This window comes from Salvelinus alpinus, chromosome 22, assembly GCF_045679555.1.
Source record: "Salvelinus alpinus chromosome 22, SLU_Salpinus.1, whole genome shotgun sequence".
Lineage (NCBI taxonomy): Eukaryota > Metazoa > Chordata > Actinopteri > Salmoniformes > Salmonidae > Salvelinus > Salvelinus alpinus.
In genome coordinates, this window is record NC_092107.1 from 14,348,899 (window position 1) to 14,366,193 (window position 17,295).

The window sequence follows — 17,295 nt, forward strand, 5'->3', positions numbered from 1 at the left end:
AATAAATCATTCTCTCTACTATTATTCTGACATTTCACATTCTTAAAATAAAGTGGTGATCCTAACTGACCTAAGACAGGGAATTTTTACTCGGATTAAATGTCAGTAATTGTGAAAAACTGTGTTTAAATGTATTTGGCTAAGGTATATGTAAACTTCCGACTTCAACTGTATACACTACCGTTCAAAGGTTTGGGGTCATTTAGAAACGTCCTTGTTTTTGAAAGAAAAGCAACATTTTTTGTCCATTAAAATAACATCAAATTGATCAGAAATACAGTGTAGACGTTGTTAATGTTGTACATTTTTTATGGAATATCTACATAGGCGTACAGAGGCCCATTATCAGCAACCATCACTCCTGTCTTCCAATGGCACGTTGTGTTAGCTAATCCATGTTTATCATTTTAAAAGGCTAATTGATCATTAGAAAACCTTTTTGCAATTATGTTAGCACAGCTGAAAACTGTTGTTCTGATTAAAGAAGCAATAAAACTGGCCTTCTTTAGACTAGTTGAGTATCTGGAGCATCAGCATTTGTGGGTTCGATTACAGGCTCAAAATGGCCAGAAACAAATAACTTTCTTCTGAAACCCATCAGTCTATTCTTGTTCTGAGAAATGAAGGCTATTCCATGCGAGAAATTGCCAAGAAACTGAAGATAGAAGGCCAGCATCCCAGAGTCGCCTCTTCACTGTTGACATTGAGACTGGTGTTTTGTGGGTACTACTTAATGAAGCTGCCAGTTGAGAACTTGTGAGGCGTCTGTTTCTCAAACTAGACACTCTAATGTACTTGTAATCTTGCTCAGTTCTGCACCGGGGCCTCCCACTCCTCTTTCTATTCTGGTTAGAGACAGTTTGCGTTGTTCTGTGAAGGGAGTAGTACACAGCATTGTACGAGATCTTCAGTTTCTTGGCAATTTCTCGCATGGAATAGCCTTAATTTCTCAGACACTGCGGACTCTTAGGGTTGTTGTTGTTTTTGTTGTTGTGGTAAATTACTGTTCTTATCTTACATGAAAGTGTAAAAGAAAAGATTATTGGGAAAAAACGACTACAGGAAGTTTCTTCCCACTGAGTGGTGTAAATTTGGCTCAACTAAACATATTAGTTTTCAATCTAGTTGGACAACAGCAAAACTCTGTTTACAGAAAAATAAGCTTCTCTTAAATGCATTATTTGAAGTCCTATACTCCTGAACTGACCAACCACTTTTTCCACATTGCCCAAATACACAACCTACCCCCATGCACCCACCCTGCTGTTTTCCTTCAGAAACCAAGCTTGAGTTTCGTCTCTCTAACATCCCTGAGTAATGAGAGAGGGACTCTTTGCCAAGACGCATTGGGTGGATGGGTGGAAAACAAAACAGAAAGAAATAGCATTGTAAAAAACAAATAGATATAGACCTACACACAACAGTTGTGCTGTAGCTTTGTGACCCTGTAGCTGGGGCCAGAAAACAGCCATGCCAGATTACTCCATCCAGACAGCGCAAGGTAAGATCTGTTTGTGAACCTTGTTTTCCATTCAGGTTGGTTACCCAGGAGTTGTCAGCTCAGCTCTGTCAAGGAAAACGTTACATGATTGGTTTAACCCTCTCTCATCAATTTATTAAAGGAAAGTTAACAACAGGCCCTTCAAAACACAGAGATGATTTGGGAGCGAGGTCCCATCAATATCCCATCGTTAATGGTCATTTATTCTCATTTAATTAGATGATTTATGTACGATTTCAAAGCAGATAGATTATTACATCCAGCTGTTCAATTATGGAACATCAGGTGAACAGATGAAACGTTTTAAATCAGTGTGTGACCAAAGAACAGTTGGAGAAGTCTCAGTCCAAAATGTCTGCTTGTTGATTTTAAAAAATAAAAAATAAGGCTGATATCATTTTTTTTTTAAAGGTGCAAGTATCAATCTAATTATCTGAGGATTAGAATATTTATGTTGTCAACAATCATGAAGAATAGTAATTATTCATTGTTTAATTTACATAGGTAAAAGTACACAGCTGAAAATAATCTTTATCTTAATCTTCAATGATGGCTGTCGGATTATTTTAGTCAGGGTCTCAGCATTTGACAAAACCCGGAGAAAACACAAGCTTGGAATGATCATACATTAATTTGACTGGGATTTACAGTTCGACATTGATTACAAGACACTCAAACCACACTAAAATAAATAAGTTCATTGCTTGGTACATAAATAGACAGTTATGATTTCATCCACTCACACAGGCTTCAATCTTCTCTTGAGTTGCTCAACATACATTACCCCATATATTGTATATCACAAAATGAAAATAAACTATGAATCATTATTTTAAATACAATGACAGTCACCACAGAGATGACAGATAATAAAAATGGTGTAGTACCTTAGATCGAGCTTTTATCATGTGCAACTACAAAACAGACTCCAACCTTACCCATATCAATGTCAGCACGTTATGGGATTGTATGTGACATTTTGATTTATTCCAAACAGTGCTCTTGATCAGTGGAACTGATTTAAACCATAGTTCCTATCTAACCCTCATAGTCACCTAGGTGCAGTATTCAGAATCTTCTCCAATAGGTTGCTTGTGTCTCTTTCCACTGCCCTTTGTCAAAAGGAGTCAATGCCAACAACCCACAGGGATTCAAGTCCAAAAGTCCTCTTAAATGGGTATTTTTATATTTTCCTCTGTATGGTTGCACTTATGAAAGCTCTTTCCCAGTCTTGCAAGGACTAGGCATATCGCTCACAAGGGAAACAGTCATCACACTTTCTTTATCAAGGTGGCTGTGAAAGGTGAAAGGTCACAACATGGCTATTCTTTCCATGTGTTGTTCCACTTCCTCAATGTGTTATGCTGTCCGCCCCTGGTATTGCTACCATGTGCAGAACTTGACAACAAGCTCCATTGTGACTTGCTGTTGAACTGCTGTCTGTCTGCTTGAGTCATCAGAATGTTTCCAGAGCGGTTGGGGCCGTTAGAGCATGTCGTCGTACGCCTCTCTGACCGGGGCCCTCTTGGTACGCCGCCGTCTCAGGCTGGAGAAGCAGGAGGAGGCGGTGAGGGCGATGCGGCTCAGGCCCAAGTTCAGGCAGTGCACCTCGGATGTGACGGGCACCTCGGAGAAGAGGGCGCGGTCGCGGGACAGCCGCGTCAGGGTGTCACTGTTCTCAATGTCCTTCACGATGTTCAGGATCTCCTGGCGCTCCGTCTGCCGAGTCATCCCACGGATGTTCAAGATGGCCGACACATGTTTCTTCCTGCAAACAGAGGAGGAGAAAGAGGGCTTAGTCTAGTTCATACTAATACAAATCAACATGCAATAAAGATGTCATAAAGGCCACATCTAGCACATAAAGCCTTGATTGAGTTGATTTGAAAAAAGAGTGTATGTTGCATCACTGCAATGGCAGAGTCACAAGGACATGATATGGGTAGGAATATGGGTAGGAATAAAGAGAATCATCAACATATTGAGAAGGCAGTCAGCTCTGAGGCAAGTCACTAAGGAACATGGAAAGTTAGACAAAATAGTTAGCAAAATACAGTTAGTTAGAGAACATTCCCAAATGGTTCTGTCACACCCTTACATACAAACACACACACAATTAGTAAAACATCTGTCCCTGTTCGAGGGTGCCAAACTGGCCTTCGATTCGACACCTTGGCCTCTGGAAATCTCCCTGCGGGCAAGTACGAGCGGCTCTGAAGTCACTTCCTCTCTGCTGAGCAGCAGCACGAGGCTGCCATAAACACTATCAGCAGCCCTAGCCCTGGGACCGTAGTAACTCCACCTTACCTGACACCCTAGACCCACACCAATTTGCATACCGCCACAACAGATCCATGGATGACGCAATCGCCATTGTATTAAACACTGCCCTATCCCATCTGGACAAGAGGAATACCTATGTAAGAATGCTGTTCATTAACTACAGCTCAGCCTTCAACACCATAGTGCCCTCTAAGCTCAACACTAAGCTCAGGGCCCTGGGTCTGAACCCCGCCCTGTGCAACTGGATCCTGGACTTCCTGACGGGCCGCCCCCAGGTGGTGAAGGTATGCAACAACACCTCCGCTACGCCGATCCTCAACACAGGGGCCCCACAAGGGTGAGTGCTCAGCCCTTCCTGTACTCCCTATTCATCCATGACTGCATGGACATGCACGTCTCCAAGTCAACCATCAAGTTTGCAGACAACACAAAAGTGGTGAGCCTGATTTCCAACAACGACGAAACAGCCTACAGGGAGGAGATGAGGGCCCTGGCGGTATGATGCCAGGAAAATAATCTTTCCCTCAATGTCAACAAAACAAAGGAGCTAATTGTGGACACCGTCCGCAACCACAGGGCTCTCCAGAGGGTGGCATGGTCAGCCCAACTCATCACCGGGGGCACACTGCCTTCCAGGACATCTACAGCACCAGGTGTCACAGGTAGGCCAAGAATATCAACAAGGACCTCAGCCACCCGATTCACGGCCTGTTCAACCCCGCTACCATCTAGAAAGCGGAGACATTACAGGTGATTCAAAGCTGGGACCGAGAGACAGAAAAACAGCTTCTATCTCCAGGCCAGCAGACTGTTAAATAGTCACCACTAGCCGGCCTCTACCCAGTACCCTGCCCTGAACTTTAGTCACTGTTACTAGCCGGCTACCACCCGGTACTCAACCCTGCATGTTAGAGACTGCTGCCCTATGTACATAGTCTTTGAACACTGATCACTTTAATAGTATTTTCATACCGTTTTACCCACTTCATATGTATATACTGTATTCTAGTCAAGGCTCATCCTATATAACTACTGCTGTACACACCTCTTATATTCATATACTGTCCATAATGTCTACAAACACTATCATATACATATATATTTATATTCCGGACTCTGACACTGCTCGTTCTAATATTTATGAATTCCTTTCATTAAAAAAAGGTGATTTGCGTGCGCTGTTTGTATTGTTAGGTATTACTGCACTGTTGAAGCTGGGAACATAAGCATTCTGCTACACCCGCGATAGCATCTGCAAAATATGTGTATGTGACCAATAACATTGATTTGATTTTGATGATGGAGCCCAAACTCACTTCCCACCACAACCAGTGATTATCACCAAAAAGAAACCTTAGATAAAGTGGTGGGCTGCTTGGCTTCCGGGAAACCTTATTTTTCTGTTAGCTACTACGGAGGATTAACTAGCAGTCACATGCAACCAGTTGATTGATTGCAATTGGTATTTGGAGCAAATGATGTCATAAAACCAACTAGGGTATTATTCTACATAGTGTATAGGATAGTACGAGGCCCTGAAGGGTCAATTCCCTGCACAGTTGCAAGCATCAGGTGTGTACTTTACAGAGGGATTTGTCATACTTGATGCAATATGTCAAGTATAGTTTCTGTCAACGGTTAGCATTCTCCAGATCCAAGTCAAGATTCCAAACAATACATGCGAGTCTGTTATGAGTTAAGGATGGAGACAAATCTTAATTTAGAGAAAGGATTCCATTGAGGACTGCCTCCTCACGCCTGTGTGTTCCTACGGGACACATAACCTGCCCACGCCAGGTTATGCTACACAGCTACCATGTCACGACTGGGCAGGAAGTCCGTGTTTTTGCTTTGTTTTCGTCCCCAGGACCCGAGACAGACAAACGGACAAGACCCCCCCCCCCACCCTTTAATGTGTGCCAGCGACGGTCAAACAGCTCCCCATAAAAATAAGGAAACGACTCAGCTCTTGTTTGCTTTTAAAAAATCCCCCATTTGCCATCCATAATCAACGCAGAACAGTAGCCATGTTTGCTTTTGGGGTGTCTCAGTCCACCTAAGCTTTAGGAAATGTTGACGCTCATGTGGCTCGATGGAAGTCCTGAAACTATGGCTATCATTCTGCATAGATGATCGCTGCCTCCCGTGCTCCTTACCGAATGTCTGGGAACTCCCTCACCAGGACCCCCACCTCCATTTGGATGGAGGGGATGTCTTCCAGGAGGATGATCTCAGAGAGGTGTGGTATAGCACTGTCCAGCCAGGAGGAGGGAGATTCCTAAAGGGGAGAGAGAGAGAGGTATGATCAGAACAGATCTTCTAAACAGCACAAATGAGGATACAACAGTATTAACAGGGCTATTCATGTTCAACTAGTTCTGCAGCTCACGACAGGTCAACAGGCTATTCTCCAACTCAATGCCTTTGAATCTACTACCTTGTCAACGGCTCAAACCCAGAGCTAGATTAAGTGATTTCAAGCCTTTAATGGTTACAACTAAAATTGGTGATGTTCACGCATTTGTTTGACCGGAGGGAACCATCCGATAACATAGACCCAAAACACCAAGGTTAGAAGTACAGCGACAGTATTGAGCATGCAAACTCAATTACCTGAGCATCAAAGTGACCCTGTAATTCTGAGAGGACTAAACCGTGTGGTCGACCAGAGGTTCATTCTGGTCCTCCACTCGACCCCAAAGGCTTGTCAGGGCTTCTAAGGCCCAGGGCAGGATGCCAGACCACTCGTCTGTAAACAACGCTATCCTGTTGTCCAGAGAGGTGACAAATGGATGTTTTATCTGGAGAAAGGGGCGGACGCCACAGAGGGAAGGATAGGGAGTGGGCTGGAGTGAAGGGTGAGGTGATTGCCCCCTTGTGCAAATGGCCTGCCTGGTCATCCATCTCTATCTAGGCTACAGTAGCCATTATTTTTTCTCTCTTTTTTTTAACCCCTCTTCCGAGGACAAATATATTTTATTTATTTATTAATTAATTTGTACTTCACGTCTCCTTTGTTTGAACTCATCCAGAGTTGTTTCAGTAACTCTCCCAGACAGGCCACATACCAGTCAAACGTGATTAATGAGCACACACTCATGAGTGCAAACAAACACACACACACACACACACACATGCACACGCCACACGCCGTTCGTTGCGTCATGTCACAGGCAGCACTGTTGATCCGACTACGGTTCTCTAGTATAGCATAGGTGTTCTAGAATGACTCACCAGATCTTTGAAGAGCACTTTGACCTGCTTGCCCTCGTCACGCAGTCGTCCAGCCATCCTCTTCCTCATTCTGAGTGACGTGCAGATGATCCTCCCCCTCATGAGGGAGCGCAGGTATTCCATCAGAACCCGTCTATGCACCTCTCCCACCAGGACCTTGGAGAACAAGGGAAAGATAGAATCAATCAATCAATCAACCAATCATCCATTCAGTCGGTCAATAAAAAAAAACAGTTTTCTCCTGAACATTCACTGCTTTCTTTCGTTGCTTAGAATTAAAAACAGTCAAATATCTTTGAGTTATTAGTGCACATTGTGACATTGTGCCAGAGGACCTTAGCGCCTCCCCATGTTTACATGGCTCATACTTGCTGTGTCTCTGCCATGTACCTGATAGGGTGGGCTGTCCATCCTGCGGAACTTCTTGAAGTGTTCCTTAATATGGGACTCGATTTGCTCATAGGTCTCTGTGTTGTTCAGCCACTTCCTCTTCACCAGCTTGTCAAAGAAGGGCTAAATATGGCCAGGAGAGGGAAAATGTGAGTGAGCAAGAGAGAGAGACAGGAAAATGGGGAGAGAATGAAGAAGACAAGGAAGGGAGGGAGACAGAGAGATGTGGGTGTGGAGACGTCCATGTCACCTGAGTCAGATCCGTGTTTTATCGCTAACTGAATCCCCCTCCTGGGTTTGTGTCTTCCTATGAGGATGTGTGGGCCGTTTAGACCAGTCATTTCACAGATTGTGACTTCCTACCCAACGACAACAGCATAAAAAGCCCCAGCTCGGTCAAGAGGATGCGACATGCGGCTCTGTGCCCCTGGACGACTGGCACTGCCCGTCTCTATGGCGGTTACTGAAGAGGAGCGGAACTGCATAGCCTGCCAGAAACTATGTGGCATGCTGCCAATCTAATCTTATTTAACCATGTTTGTCACATTGGAGCAGCTATTTTAGGGCCTCAGTTCTTCAGCACATCCCTGAGAACTTTGAGGGCAAGCCATGTGGAGAACACTGATAAGATGTGCTTAATATTCTGGGACACATGGCAGACAGAGGGACGCTTGAGGGTGTGTGTGTGTGTGTGTGTGTGTGTGTGTGTGTGTGTGTGTGTGTGTGTGTGTGTGTGTGTGTGTGTGTGTGTGTGTGTGTGTGTGCGTGTGCGTGTGCGTGTGCGTGTGCGTGTGCGTGTGTGTGTGTTTGTAAACATTTTACTATACTTGTAAGTACCAGAAGTCATCATCAGAATAGTAAACCAACTAAAATTCTGAGAAGTGAGGACAGTCCTCACTTGTAAAAAAGGCTATTTTAGGTTTAGGGGTTAGGTTTAGGGTATAGGGTTAGGGGTTAAAGTTAGGGTTAGGGTTAGGGTAAGAATTAGGGTTAGAGAATTAGGGTTAGAGTTAGAGTTAGGGTTAGGGTAAGAATTAGGGTTAGAGTTAGAGTTAGGGTTAGGGTAAGAATTAGGGTTAGAGTTAGAGTTAGGTTTAGGGGTTAGGTTTAGGGTATAGGGTTAGGAGTTAAAGTTAGAGTTAGGGTAAGGGTAAGGGTAAGGGTAAGGGTAAGGGTAAGGGTAAGGGTAAGGGTTAGGTTGAGGGTTAGGGGTTAGGGAAAATACGATTTTGAATGGGAATCAATTGTTGGTTCCCAAAAAGTACTCACAAGTATAGTAAGACATAGCAGTGTATGTGTGTGAGGTTGTTTACATGTTGTGTTAGAAAGCTGTGACCATGGGTGTGTTTAGGAATCCTATGTGTGTGTGTTTACATGTGTGTGTGTGTGTGTGTGTGTTAAGAACACTCACCCTTATGCGCTCATACAGTCTGTCACTCAGCACCTTCACTCCCTGGTTGACTATTCTGTCCAGGGAAGTGTTTGCTCGCCTGGCTGAGTCCTCATTGATGGCAGGGTCGCACTGCACACAGCGCTGGGCAAAACCCCTGCACACACAGTCACAGCAGACTAATGAATACATTGTACACTTACATGATTTATGCATGTTTTAAGGAATATTATGAAAACACATCAAGGCAGTTTTTGCTCTGTACTTGAAAACTTGAATGCTAACAGGTACCATTTTGGGGAATTGTTTTTGAGTATAGTATTTAAAGGGAAACTCCACCCAAAAACGATATTTTGGTGTTAATTTCATTAGTCCATTGTTGTCCTAAAATGTTTTGCATGTCAGCAATCAAGTCTTCAAGATATATAACTTTAAAAATACAGAAATACAGCCGGTGTGATGCATTTTGCATCATACCGGCTGCAAAACAAATACCAAAATATATTTTTGGGGTGGAATTTCCATTTAAGGCGTTATTGTGGAAATGGACCGACTGTAACACAATGCAGGCTAGCCTACTACTGCTACAACAGTCCTACCTGAAAGGGAGACAGCAGTTGACCAGGGCAATGGTCTTGGAGACATATCCATCCTCGTTATCCCCAACCATGTTGACCAGACCCTCATGGAACATCTCCACCTTCCTTTGGAAGCTGAAAATTAAGCAATTATAACAGTATTAGAACGTCTCAAAGAGATGTTAGTTTCAATATTCCAGTTGAACTGGTGGATTCCAGTTGATATATTCTAGCATTATTGCAAAATAAAATGTAGTGGGCAGTGAGACAACTATAGGTTTGGCCCTGTGTAATACTCTTTTCATTCTAAGAATGATGACAGTGACTTTGTTCTAGGCCTTATTATGTAATAATAATGATGCAGTGTGTTCTTGGCCTTATTATGTAATAATAATGATGCAGTGTGTTCTTGGCCTTATTATGTAATAATAATGATGCAGTGTGTTCTTGGCCTTATTATGTAATAATAATGATGCAGTGTGTTCTTGGCCTTATTATGTAATATGGAATAATACAGTGTGCTCTAGGCCTTATTATGTAATATGGAATGAGACAGTGTGTTCTTGGCCTTATTATGTAATATGGAATGAGACAGTGTGTTCTAGGACTACTACAGTGTGTAACATGTCATTCTACAGTGTGTGGTCCTCTCACCTGTACAGGAAGTCGGCCAGACCATTCAGACTGCACTGAGCCACACGGGAACCCAGGTTTCTGTTGATGGCAGCTGACTGCTCAAGATCTACCTGCAGCCTCTGCACACACACATACACACACACACGTACCAGATGTAATGTTGGCAAACGTGTATTATGTGTGAAATGCTATTTGACGCTTTCTTTTTTTATTTTACGGCATCTGTGTAGAAAGTGCTGGTACCAATCATGGCCACTAGAGGCCAGTGAAGTGACTCTAAAACAGTGAGCTGTGATGGAGTTCTAAGGGAAGCGTCTGTATTGACTTTGGCTGCTGCTTGAGGAATGTATGAGTTTATCCTCAAAGTACGAAGTGACCACATTCAGCAGCAATACAAAACCATCATGGCCGGCCTCATCAAAATCAGGGGAAGAAATCAATTACTTACGTAAGCTCCTGATATCTATCCCTGTGTGTGTGCGTGTGTGTGTGTGTGTGTGTGTGTGTGTGTGTGTGTGTGTGTGTGTGTGTGTGTGTGTGTGTGTGTGTGTGTGTGTGTGTGTGTGTGTGTGTGTGTGTGTGTGTGTGTGTGTGTGTGTGTGTGTGTGTGCGCACGCGCACGCGTACCTGGATGACGGTGCGAGCCAGCGTGATCTGATACTCCTCAATGTGCAGCGTCTCCATCCAACGCTTCTCCTCCTCGTCCAGCACCTGAGACAGCTCTGTGGTCACCTTCTCCTGGAACGCAACCAGACCGCATGGTCAGACACAACAAAACCGTGCACTGAACCACTGTGAGCTCTGCAGCCACTAAGCATCAAAATATTCCCAACTGATGCCGTCAAGACATCAAGATGGATAAAGGCGTAGAATCACAGATAATACTGTAAATCTGGCTTCATTTGTTCTGATCTATATCCCCTTTGTAAACATCCCCTTATATTTTAGCTGAAGGTTTCCTCCCATTGGTGGATGAGCCCGCATGGGCATGATTGATTGCCAGCCCACAGGCCACGCTGCCAATAACCCCAGTGCTCTTTTTCCTCTGCAGGATTTACTTGTGGACTACTAACTATTATGTCTACATACATGGACCCTGGGCCCTGGGCCCTGGCTCTCCAACAGTGAACAGAGTATCACACACACAACAGTGCTCTAGCTTACCTGGACTTGACTCGCAAGTGAGTTGCGTAATGACCTGAGCTAAATGGCCTGTTGTCTGGCTTCCATTGTGTGGTGTCCGTCGTAGACAGGAAAACCCACGAGCTGACCCTGAGACGGTGCGCACTGATTGGCTGCACTGGTCAGAGTGATATCCCTCCCTTTAGGTGGACAGGAAGGACCATAGGAGCACCCTTTCGGGGCGCACCAAATGAGGAGGGGTGAGGGGTGGATGGTCGGCCCTTACCCTGACAGAGTTGAGACAGTCCAGCTCCAGTTTGTCCACGGTCTCCGAGGGCAACAGTGGTCCCAGCTGGGACCTGTTGAAGGGCGTCGTCACGCTGACTGTTCCAAGGACGTCCCTGGAGCAATTACAGTAGGAGGCCAGAGTCAGTGGCATACCCATAGAGTAACACTTAACTAATAAACTGTTTATGTACAGTATAATCTACAGTATTTATGCATAGTATTATGTACAATAACATCACACCACCTTGTAACATGCTTTACCGTGAAAGCATAAAGTGAAAATGAAATGAAACATTTCTGACAAGTTTGTGGTTCATGCAAGTTTGTTACAACCTGACATTTAGCTATATACTTTTGTTCATTCCTTTTTTTGTAATGCAATTCTGCTACTTACAAAATCTAATATGTGTAAAATCACAAGTTGCAATACACAATTATTGAATGAACTATTCAATAGTCTACACTCAGTGGCCTTTAAGATGGACACCCACTTGTTATAGATGTTGTAGAGCCAGTCCAGCAGAGAGTAGATATCTGTGATCAGCAGCTGGTCGTCAGTGATGCTCTGCAGTCTGCGGGCCACCGCCTGGTGGTAGCTCTGTAGGTACACCTGGAAGGGTTCGTACTCCTCTGGGTACACTGGCACCACATTCCTCTTGGCCGCCCCCAGGTCCTCCACCACCCGGGTCCGCACCCTGTCCAGGTAGTCCGCCAGCTCCCCGCCCTGGGCCTCGTTCCTCTGGGGCAGGCTCCCGTTTGCTGCCTCCGCCACCGCCTCCTTCCACCGCTGCTTCAGCTGCCTGGGTCTGGGGCCTCCGGGCAGCGCCCCCTCACCCTGCGCCCAGTCCCGGTCCGCCTGCTCCTCCTGCTGCAGAACCTGCACCACCAGCCCCAGGTTGGGCCCCGCCGTGGGGGAGCGCAGTGACTCACGCACCACCGCCCACAGCTCCTTCTGCAGGGCTTCGTACAGCAGCTCCACGTCTTTGGCTTTGCGCCTGCCGCCGTCTTTGTTCCCGGGGCTGTTGAGGTCCTCTGGGACAGCACCACCTGCTGGCGATGAGGGCAGGGTCGCTGCGGCCGCCTCGTTACACTCCTGCTCCAGCTCCAGGATGTGTGTGTCAGCCAGGAACAGGTCTCTCTTAGTCACCAGCTGCAGAATTTCTAGAACTAAAGGAGAGAGGAGGAAAATGATACAACTCCACATAACACATGATAAATCATGTATAGGCAATACAGCTGTATTAAGTCAGAAGGCAGAATGGAAACACTATCCTAATGGAAAGAGCTGTGCTCTTGCACCCTCACCTGTCTATCTGTTATGCCACACAACACATGACCTGGTCAATTGGATCAAGTCCTATGTAAATCCAAGACCTACTCAAGTAAACATGACTATTCTTTGCTTTGAACGTGTTTACGAGCTATGTTTGTTTTCGCGTCAAGCTAAAGGCTAAGCCAGGTTGTCACCTCCTACACAGGTTCCCACATCAGGTCCTATCCATATCAGAGGCTCCAGGCCTGAGAGACAGATGTTGTTTGTCCCCTTTGGCTTGTTGTTTTTGGGCAGATTGGACACGGTTAAACCGATCTCTCTAGAGGTGGGTTAGATTCATCTCTACTTCAGTTGCATACTTCAAAAGATCCCATCAGGGACATGTGGGTGCCAAACATAAAGCATTCTAGATTCCCACAGAATGTCCACTCACTGTCCTGTCTTTTATTCGGCTAGTATAGCTATGGAATAGTATTAAATAAAAGTTCATAGTCCTTTGCATTAAAGTGGAGAAATTGTATTTCCTGTGGAACTCCACTTTGGCTTCAGAAAGTTCCCATAAGTGCATATAGACTTTTAGAGCCCAGCCTCACCCAATGAGGTGATCTCATCATCTCTTACTCTGATGTGGTCTGACAGAAAGTTTTTAAATTAGTACTAAAACCAGTGATGAAGTCGGCCATTTCCTATTGAAGTCACCAGACACTCCTCTCTGACATCACCCCTCACCCTCTGGAAGGAGCAACACAGCCCGTCAAAATCAATGAAGTCTGTTGGTCAACTACAGGATAAGACCAAGTAAAGGCATGTGCGCCCTCGGGTTTGTCCAGTTTTTTCATTTTTCAGACGTTAAATTAATGACTAAACTTTTTTGAAGCCCACGTTTTATCAAAAAATAATGATCAAAAAGATCTGTCAGCTGTATTTTGCGGAGGGGGGGGCACTGACTGACCAGGCAAAGAGTCCCTCCCCCACACCGCCTATTCTCTCTAGTAAGTGGTTCCTTTAAAAGGTGCACCACAGAGCAATGATTGATTCCTTCTTGATGAATAAATAAAATGCTAATGTTTTGTTGTTTCTCTGTAATACTACCCACCAAGCAATTCTATGAAGTTCACATTGGAATCGCCAGTGGTGCTGCGGACTAAGGTACTCCATCGCAGTGCTAGAGGCGTCACTACAAACCCTGGTTCTATTCCAGGCTGTATCACAACCGGCCGTGATTGGGAGTCCCATAGGGCGGCGCACAATTGGCCCAGCGTCGTCCGGGTTAGGGTTTGGCCGGGGTAAGCCGTCATTGTAAATTATAATTTGTTCTTAACTGACTTGCCTGGTTAAATAAAGGTTAAAGAAAAAAAAAGAAAAAAATGACATTTGAGTCATTTAGTATACGCTCTTATCCAGAGCAACTTACAGTCAGTGCATTCATCTTAAGATAGCTCGGTGAGACCACATATAACAGTGGTAGTAAGTACATTTTTCCTCAATAAAGAAGTTATCAGCAAAGTAGATTTGGGGGGTGTCTTATTTAAGATGGGTAGGGTCTTACTTGACATTTTCTTAAGATGGGCGGGGACTGTCCTAGCATCAGAGGGAAGCTGGTTCCACCATTGGGGTTCCAGGACAGAGACAAGCTTTGACTGGGCTTAGCGGGAGCTGATCTCCCATAGTGGTGGGATGGCCAAGAGACCAGAGGCGACTGAAGGGAGTGCTCGGGTTGGGATGTAGGGTTTGAGCATAGCCTGAAGGTAAGGAGGGGCAGTTCCCCTTGCTGCTCCGTAAGCAAGCACCATGGTCTGGTCGTGGATGTGAGCTTTGACTGGAAGCCAGTGGAGAGTGCGGAGGAGCGGGTGACTTGGGAAGGTTGAACACCAGGCGAGCTGTGGCGTTCTGGATAAGTTGTAGGGGTTTGATAGCACATGCAGGGAGCCCAGCCAACAGAGAGTTGCAGTAATCCAGACGGGAGATGACAAGTGCCTGGATGAGGACCTGTGGCGCATCCTGTGTTGGGAAAGGTCGTACTCTATGGATGTTGTAGTGCATGAACCTGCAGGGGCAGGTCACTGCTTTGATGTTTGCAGAGAATGACAGGGTATTGTCCAGTGTCACGCCAAGATTATTTGCACTCTGGGAGGGGGACACCGTGGAGTTGTCCACAGTGATGGAGAGGTCTTAGAGCTGGTAGGCGTTCCCCGGGAGGAAGGGCAGCTCCGTCTTGTCGAGGTTGAGCTTGAACTTGTGGACCGACACCCAAGCTGAGACGTCTGCTAAGCACGCAGAGCGTCATCCACATAGCAATGATAGGAGAGACCACGTGAGGATAATGACAGAGCCGAGTGACTTAGTATAGAGAGAAAAGAGTACACTCTTAGAAAAAAGGGTTCTTTGAAAGGCAAAGGATTCTACCTAGAATCTTTAACAACCTAAGAACCCTTTTTGGAAGAAAGGATTCTTCGATTATTCATTGGAAGGCAATAAGGGTACTTTGGAAGGCAAGAAGGGTTGTACATAGAACCATAGCTGTACATCCTATTTTCCCAGGATGCTCTATTGCAGGGTGATTTTCAGAATTGTTTGTTTTAATATCTGTGTTTTTGCATATACATTGATTGGTTGAATCATTTTATGCTACACAAAGATAAACAGGCTAAACTAATCCAATCGGTTAGTAGTTGGGCTTATTGCACCCGTTACTGAGATGGTTGTTCCAGTTCAGATGATTGAGATAGTCTCAGTATTCAATCTTCCCTACCCTGGCACTCATTCTGAATGCAGGTTGCGGATGGTTAAAAGTTAACATTGTTGGATATCCTAACTCTGGCTGGAATCCGATAAGAATTACACGTCACTTTGCAAGCCAGCTCAACTTGCAGGCATGATGTGGCCTGTAAAACCAGGAGTGTCCTAACACAGCTATGTTAGGGTATACTGTAACTAGGCCATCAAAGAAAGGGCTTATGATATATGCTAAGGGTTTTACCTAGCACCAAAAAGGGTTCCCCTATCGGGACAAACCCAAGAACCCTTTATGGTTCTACTTAGCATGTTTTGGTGCAGACACAGATCCTCTCCACGCCACCTGGTAGGAGCAGCCTGCCAGGTAGGATGCAATCCAAGAGTTTGCAGAGCCTGAGAAGCCCAGCCCTGAGAGGGTGGAGAGGAGGATCTGATGGTTCACGTTGTGGAAGGCAGCGGATAGGTCTAGGAGGATGAGAACAGAGGAGAGTGAGTCAGCTTTGGCAGTGCGGAGAGCCTCCGCAACACAGAGGGAAGCGGTCTCGGTTGAGTGACCAGTCTTGAAGCCTGACTGGTTAGGGCCAAGAAGATGGTTCTGTGAGTGATAGTGAGAGAGTTGGTCAGAGACAGCAGGCTCATGTGTTTTGGAAAGAAAAAAAGAAGGGGAAAGGGGGATTCAACCCGAAATGTGTCTTCCGCATTTAACCCAACCCCTCTGAATCAGAGAGGTGCGGGGGGATAATGGTCTGTAGTATTTTGACGTCAGAGGGGTCGAGAGTTGGTTTCTTGAGGAGGGGAGCGACTCTGAAAAATGCTAAATTCTCCACCCCTCCATCCTCACGTACTTCGTGACACCTCTAAAATAATGGGTGCACGACGCCCCTGAGACCAAGCCCTACTTCATGTCTTTGACTCAGTCCCTGGTTGTGCTGCCCTAATGTAATTGGCGAACATACTGTAAGGCTCCTTGAGTCCTTTTCACATGACCTCACTTACTGAAAGCAAATGCGAAATGGAACAGACTCATTTACATAGTTCATTCCAATAAACAGTCTTATGTGCTAAACAAAACCATCATTTTACAGGAATACACCACTTTAGGTGTTGATGGTTTTTCTAGAGCAGAGAGCTTTGAAATGCTCTTCATGCCTGGGCCCCATGATGGCATTTCAGACCAAAGGTCAGTCAGCTTTTATCTGATGGTAAAGTACACTTGTTGATTAACTTATTGTGATTATGGGAGTTTGCTGGCAAAAGTGCCTCCCTCCGCATGGTGGGATCTGGTGGGTAACAAAAGCATAGCAGAAGTTCAAGAGAACATTAGGACAAATGGGGAACGGTCTCACATTCTAAGTTGCTCATTAACTGACCAATCCATAGATCAGCCATCAACAGTGTTCCCAGTACCTGCAAGTGTTCCTAGTACCTGAAACGGAATGGTGGATGGAGGAAGCTTTCCAATCACACCTGCAAAGCAATAAAGCTAGCAGTATGCATATTTCAATACAGACATATTTAAAGTTGCTAAGCTCTATACGTCAACGAACACGTCAAAGTATATATTACCAGGTTTTACCGCAACAAAAAAACACTCAGTTTTATGAAGGTGAGCTAGTTGTGGGCCCAAGCTAACGGAGTACGGTACAACTACACCTTTATAAAGCCAGCCCTTACACTCAAAGCAGCTAACTACAGTTTGGCAAAAAACATACATGCATTGAATGCTTGCTTGTGTAACATGCATGGAGCGCTATTGTGTAACAATAGTTTACACAAAAGAAAACTCAAAGAGCTGTTTACACATTCTGTGTGATAAGTGCAAGGGGGTAGGTAGAGTTTTTACAGTTTTTACAGTAATCACACA

The 17,295-nt window shown here is 45.0% G+C and overlaps 1 protein-coding gene across 3 annotated transcripts in view; it reads right to left on the minus strand.

Annotated features, from left to right (window-relative positions):
- Window positions 1-1,589: 1,589 nt before the first annotated feature.
- LOC139549067 (tumor necrosis factor alpha-induced protein 2-like) overlaps window positions 1,590-17,295 on the minus strand; it is a 32,539-nt gene continuing 16,833 nt past the window's right edge. For all 3 annotated transcript variants that reach the window (XM_071359173.1, XM_071359171.1, XM_071359172.1), the window contains 10 exons: window positions 11,914-12,589; window positions 11,421-11,535; window positions 10,640-10,750; window positions 10,031-10,131; window positions 9,398-9,511; window positions 8,820-8,955; window positions 7,409-7,531; window positions 7,019-7,174; window positions 5,941-6,062; window positions 1,590-3,269 (listed from right to left, as the gene is read on the minus strand). In XM_071359173.1, coding sequence (XP_071215274.1) covers window positions 2,987-3,269; window positions 5,941-6,062; window positions 7,019-7,174; window positions 7,409-7,531; window positions 8,820-8,955; window positions 9,398-9,511; window positions 10,031-10,131; window positions 10,640-10,750; window positions 11,421-11,535; window positions 11,914-12,589 — 1,937 coding nt within the window. In that variant the 3' untranslated portion in view covers window positions 1,590-2,986. The remainder of the gene's footprint in view (window positions 3,270-5,940; window positions 6,063-7,018; window positions 7,175-7,408; window positions 7,532-8,819; window positions 8,956-9,397; window positions 9,512-10,030; window positions 10,132-10,639; window positions 10,751-11,420; window positions 11,536-11,913; window positions 12,590-17,295) is intronic.